Source organism: Erigeron canadensis, chromosome 9 (assembly GCF_010389155.1).
Source record: "Erigeron canadensis isolate Cc75 chromosome 9, C_canadensis_v1, whole genome shotgun sequence".
Lineage (NCBI taxonomy): Eukaryota > Viridiplantae > Streptophyta > Magnoliopsida > Asterales > Asteraceae > Erigeron > Erigeron canadensis.
Window position 1 is genome coordinate 2996541 of NC_057769.1, and position 7032 is coordinate 3003572.

General features: G+C 30.9%; 1 protein-coding gene across 1 annotated transcript; it reads right to left on the minus strand.

Moving 5' to 3' along the window:
* Positions 1–1110: 1110 nt before the first annotated feature.
* Positions 1111–2735, minus strand: LOC122582331 (3-ketoacyl-CoA synthase 12-like). The gene has a single exon (XM_043754700.1). It carries the CDS (start codon positions 2686–2688, stop codon positions 1291–1293), a length of 1398 nt encoding a protein of 465 aa, XP_043610635.1. The 5' UTR covers positions 2689–2735; the 3' UTR covers positions 1111–1290.
* Positions 2736–7032: the final 4297 nt, after the last annotated feature.

Consider the following 7032-nt stretch of genomic DNA (forward strand, 5'->3'; position numbering starts at 1 on the left):
GCTCCAATTTTAAAAGGTTTAACGGATTGACAATGAACAGTTTAAGAATGATTTATTAGATATATAGTATTAATTATAAAAAAGTTTTATCAATGATTTTACTTTATATATAGGGCTTGAAGTAGAACAATATTCAACAAAGAATGAAAACAAATGATAAGTTCTAACTATTTTTATGATAATCACATTTCTTTTTTTTGTTTAATTAGTTCCTATATATAAGTAATTATTATCCATTTTTTTACACTTACAACAATTGTGGTAATATATATTTTTATTATATGGGCCTTTTTTTTTTATCTTGCACACAAATTCTAAAATTCACTGGTCGATTCTGTCTCTAGATAAGAAATATATATGGGACCTTTTAATAGCTTGAATTGGAAAGACTAAGTGAATGTTTTAAGTAGTTTAAAACAATAACAACAACAATATTCAATTCCCTATATAACCGAGGTATATGAGAGAAGTGAGATGTAATTTATATGATTATATTTGTAAGATGTTTGTTTTTGTCTAGCTTAATATATTTTTCATTGTAAAAAAAATAGTCTATTTATAGATGCAAGGTCAGAGGTTTTAATTTTTTGATCTACTTTAGGTATAACCTCGAAGTAGCCTCTTTACCTTAGATAGGGGCAAAGTTGTATACAACTCAACCACCACCATGCAACATCGTAGACGGAATTGTGACCGAAAACTCGTAAAAGACGATATAATGTGTTAGTTAATTACTTGCTTTTCAAGGAAAAAATGGGTTTAGTATTTATAAGTGTAACGAACTTTGAAACTTTTTCTATTGTATAAATGTAACTTACATTTGGTGCATTGTAGGCAAAAACTTTGTAAAACTGTTCAAATAATGTAACATTTTGACATGCACCAATTGAAAAATTACACGTGCTAGCTCATATAATTTGTCACGTATACACTTTTACATTATTTGAACAATATTATAAAATTTCTTCCTACAATGCACTAAATGTCTAAATCTAAGTTATGTTCAAAAAAATGCAAAACATGCAATAATCGAAAATGATAACATAATATATACAAGAAGCAATTCATTATGTTACATCTAAGACGACCCTGAAATTGAAAGTGATCGGGTTTAGGAAATCAAATGGTAGCTTGTGTTTCGTTAAACATTTAAATCACATTATTACATACAATAAAAGTAAGATACACACAATAAATTATACCTTTGTCTTTTCTATAAATAAATAAATAATGAATCGTGGAAAATAAAATGACCTTTTTTTACGAACGTCCTAGCTTGTAATTTAATGTTCACTCTGGTATCTTGAAGGTGTTAATGTCTTCGTCCTGGATCCACCCATATTTCTCCATGAATGGATTAATTATGGTTTGTGGTGGGTAGTCTTCGATTTTACACTCTTTCCATACATTTTCTACTCCTTCCAGGTCACGTACAACTTCCCACAAGCAACTATTGCACTTGAAACCTGCCCCAAAGCTTATCATAAACAATTTATCACCTTTTTTTAGCCTTTTTTTGGCCTCCATGTACCCTAAAACATACCAAACACTACTAGCTGAAGTATTGCCGAACCGGTGCAAAGTCATTCGTGCCGGTTCAACATCATATTCACTTAGACCAAGACTCTGAGCGACCGTGTCAATTACAGCTTTTCCACCAGTGTGGAGACAAAAATGATCCACACCAGTCTTAAAGTTGATCATGGGCCTGGGTGACCCTGATGACTTTTTTTGACTATTCTGGAGCATTTTTAGTGTTACAGAAAGGATACTAAACCGGAGTAGCTCCCGGATTGGTAAGATCTTTGGAGCAAGTACTTTCAAGTTGTCAACAAATGCCCGAGTTGCGGATTTTGGTAGGTTTTTACCTAAATGAAACCCAACCCGACCCTGTTCATCCTCGGTTTGTATGCAACAACCATATGCTTCATCTTTTGCACCATGGTGCGTTCGGACCAAACAATTTAGCCTCAACATGCATTTTTGAGCTAGACTTGGCTTGTTTGTTAGAATCATAGCACACCCTCCTGACCTAAACAAACAATTTGAAAGTATCATGGATCTATCATTACCAATATACCAATTTGGAGTCAAAGATTCAGATGTCACCACCATAGCCAATTGATTTTTCTTTGACTTAAAAATGCTTTCAACAACATTTAAAGAAACCAAACTTGCACTACACCCCATCCCACACAAATTATAGGTCTTAATATCTTCCCTCATTTTGTATCGATTCACAATTCGACTCGATAACGAAGGCATACAAGCCAACATTGAGATATTAACCACCAAAACATCAATCTCCAAAGGTGAAATCCCGGTTCGCCTTAAAAGTCTTCCAATGGTGTACTCAAAAAGCTCTTCCATCTCAATAATTGCATCTTGGTAAGTCGGGTTTTCTTCACGGCCTTCAAACACCATTCTTGGAGCATATGTTTCCTCACCAATGCCGGAACTAACAATTGCTTTAAGAAGAAACTTGTACTCATTTAGACCAAGATTTTTAGCCCTCTTAATGACTTCACCACAAAATTCGGTTGAAAGTTTTCGGTCATCAGAGGGTTTGTACAACTGGTAATCCAACAAGTAACATTTTTGGTGCCTTTTACTATCAAGAAAGTTGATTATAATGTAGAGAAGATATAAGAGATGGATGAAAGACAAAATGGTCAGGAAAAGCACCATGTTTAGAGAGTGGAGAAGGAATAATTTGGAAGAGTGTTTAAGTTAATATTTATAATGTTGAATTTGAATGACATTTGATGAAACAAAAGTTTGATTTGTATAAAAAGAGAGGGCACACCTTGCATACCTCATGAGTCATATTCCTTACAAACATATCCATCACTCAACTTCCACCAACTAATAATACTACTACTACATTAGTGACTTTGATAGAACAAAGCCTTTGACTTTTATGATTTGACACCTAGAAATCAAATTTACATTGTACGTACTCCGCTTCCAACGCTTCAAGGCAAATCTTTAGCATGGTGACTATAGAAATCTTTTTGTTTGTGCACACACAAATGATTCAATAGTGAAGGCATGCATGTGAACTCTGGTGTTTGTTATTGATATACTTCTAATCTCTAATTGAATTAAAAACAAATATTCTTCTAGTCAAGATTCTGTCAGTAAAGGCAGCAACTTAACTAGGACAATGAATAAATAACGAAGGAGTTCAACCGGTGGAGTTGTAGAGGAACATGCTATTAGAAATAAATTGTACTAAACTTTTTTCAATTTTGTGATAAAAATACAACTATATTGTATACGTTATTTAATTTATATGATATGATGATATGAAATTTATGCATGCATGAGGTTTTGTCTTACTTCTAGTACGTACTTCTTTTAACAACAAACTAATTAAACTATGGATAGATGATATTATTGTTATTAATGTTATTTTAAGAAATCATGTCACCAGTTCCAACATATAACATGTGTATTGCCTTGGATCAAAACGGAAATGAAGTACGTGTGGTGGTATTATTTGTGATCACTAAATAAAGTTACAAAATATGATTATCATGTATCTGCCATTATTATTCCAGACAATGAGATCTGAAACATAAATAGAAATAAAGTGAATTATATTTATAAAAGAAAGATATATAAGCCTAATTTTCACAAGCATACACATGCTTACAAAATAAGATCAAGACACTTAACAATTGGAAGTGGAGATAAGGAAATAGATAAAGTGAAATCTATTAGTATTTTGGCCAAAATTCTGATTAGACGTATATGTAGATCTATATTGATAGTACTACATTAATATATTTCTTTTTGACTTATTAAGATTTTTTTTTTAATTTAAATTTAAATATTTTAGCCTTATATATTTATAATAATGTCATTAATGAAATTTCTTACAACATACATCTTTCAAACCCTTAAAATAACAAACTACTCTTTATGGTCTTATACATTAATTATTTTTATATTAATAATAATTACATAATTTGTATTCACAAATTACTTTCTATTGTCTAATCTTTATTCTCACACTTAGCAATAATGCTATCAATATCATCATCATTAACACCACCACCTGTTCTTGTCACGTACCGTCGACGTCACCATTATCACTATCATTATATCATTAACACCACCACCTGTTCCTCTCACGTACCGTCGACGTCACCATTATCACTATCATTATATCGTGGCATCACGCGAACATGTTTATTGTTTAATATTATGTACTCGTGTTTTAGACATGTGTTAAGAATTCCTTTTACAATTAGCATACCAATTCGTTTTATTGAGTAATTGCATAGCGAGTTGTATTTAATGTTGAACAGGGAAGTAGATGAGATTGAAATTAATGGATTACTAAACAACAAGAGGTGGGGAATGGATCCAATTATAAAAGAGGAAAGGGAACTATACAATGATAGGAACTTCCTGCAAAGAACCAGCATGTGTACAAAATTGCCATTTCTGTTAGAAACCCCTTTACTTATTTGTTTTTTTATATATATCAAATTAATTCAACTACTTTTGACGACGGAGAACAAGTGTCATGTTTCACAGGCGTTCCCTACTTCCCCAAATAGTCAGGACGAGTTTGAAGAAAAAAACCCATAAACTTCTAAGGAAATAATATGTGTAAACAAAATCTTTTATGAATAATGTCGGGTTTGGCTACCCGCCTCCCCTGAAAATGCTAAAGATATAGATACATATTAGATATTACATTCCATTACCCCGAAAAAACAATACATGTCTCTCAAATCATTATAGCGAACACGTTAGATATGTCACATAAAACAAGTTTTTATAAAATAATATTTCAAGTTCCATATATAATAGATGTAACATCCTAAATATACGTATTCCCCTAATTAACTAATTTGCCGTTAGTTATTTATTGCTTTATGTTAACCTTTTTAAGTGCTTTAACTTAAGTGTACTTGACCATTGTTTTCGTTGCTTAAATGTTTAGTTTAATGCTTGTTACTACTCTAATGATGTATTTAACGTGTTCGCTTTAGATCTAAGGCCTCGATATTTTGATACTACACTACTTAATGTTTGGACTTAAATCTAAGGCCTCAATATTTTGATACTAAGTGTATCTTATTGATTTTTTTATTAATATTTGAATCTTTTTATCATGACACAACAAATAATATGCTAATTATCCACACTTTTATTTAGCATGAACAAATTAAAAAATTTGTCACACTTTTATGTGTATAAAACTATATTGAAATAAAAATGTGTAGAAATCTATCCACATTAAAAATTGTAGTATTCAAAAAGTTTACGCTTTTTAGTGTGAACTTTCATATTTAACTTGTCACACCCCATTTTTCACACTACATTTTTAGTTAGTGTGAACAAATATTGTATTACAATTTAAATATGAAAGTTCACATTTAACACAATTTTTAATATGGATAATTTTTACACACTTTTAATTTAACATAATTTTATACACATAAAAATGTGAAGAAATTAAAAATTTATTAACGCTAACTAAAAGTGTGGATAATTGTGAATTATTTGTAGTGTGACTACTAGTTCAATAACATAAGTCAAGTATTTTATTGTTATCGGTTTTTTTTTTTACTTTAATTTATATGCTAATGAATTAAGTATCCAACATATTAATCTTGTTTAAGACCTCCAAAACTTTAAACCGATACTAACTAGATGTATTAATTATGAATATGTTAGGTGTATAGAGAGACCGAGTGTCAAGATGTGAAATTAAAATATGGAGTTAATGGTAATTAAGGCCGCCCTAATCACCATTTGTCACACCCTAAGGCCTAAGCTAAGCCTCCAAAGAAACCTTCTATTATTTTTGGTGTACTCTGAAGGTTTTTATGTGCAATTCGATCAATAATTCACATATGAGATTAAAGTAGTATTTCAATCCATCAATTGCGTTTTTGATTTTCTGTTTGGGTGGTGCAATAGGTGGTTCAATTCGGGAATTAACCACTTGTTTTGTGTTAAGTCTTGATTACCAATAAACTAGACGGGTGCCCAGATGATACTAATTTGACGTGCTAGTAACGAGGTGACCAACTTTATCATGAAAATCAAGTATTAAAATAAAACAACTATATGTATAATTCCTGAGTTATATATATATATAGGTTTTAGGTAAAATAGAACAAGTACTAAAATTAATAAAACAAATAAAATAATAAATTTTTCTTTATTGAAAATCACTGTAAATCATGAAAATCATCATGCATCTTGTGCTTCATGAATTTTGTGCATCAACTTTTTTATCATGATCTAACGGTTAAGATCTTGTCTTATTTGTTTTACTTTAATACTTGTTTTACAATAAGTAACCCTTATATATATAACTAAGATATTTGCAAATCAATTGATAATACATAAAGTACGTATTTGATGATTCTCATTGTTTCCGATTTTTTGTGATTCTCATTTGAACGAATTAGATCATAACCATATTTATTAATAAAATTTGTTGAGGCCTTCTAAATTGTAGGGCCTAAAACTTGTGCTTTAATTCATTTATATATACTAAAGCCACTACTACCATGTCTAAATCAGGCACCCTAACCATACAATCTTGTGGTGGTATTAGTCAAGGATATGCGTATACACTTAATAATGCATGTATCGATCGATCAGGATCACCGTTGGCACAAACTCTAGATTAAGTGGTAGGGTTGCATTATTAAAAAGTCACACCTCAACTACGTTATCGGTGTATGTTTTATTGTCATACTTAAATTGCTTCATTTTCACATCTTATCTATTGCTTTTGGACATGTATATTCAATGTTAGTTGCTATCGATGTTTTTATTGATTAAATCAGAGGACTGGACCTATTCCTTTGACCGTCATATAAATAAAAAAATACTAAGCATTTATATGTGATTTTTGAATGTGATGCGTTGTTAAACTGAATGTGACGCGTTGTTAAACAAATACTAAAAACACGGGAAAAGGCTCTAGCGACGGGAAACCGGCCACTAGTTACAAAGATCTAACCTATCCTTAGTCATTGCAAGGCCGGTTTTATT

Excerpts from the sequence above, each read along its gene's own strand:
- LOC122582331 (XM_043754700.1), bottom strand. The coding sequence starts at position 2,688 with ATGGTGCTTTTCCTGACCATTTTGTCTTTCATCCATCTCTTATATCTT.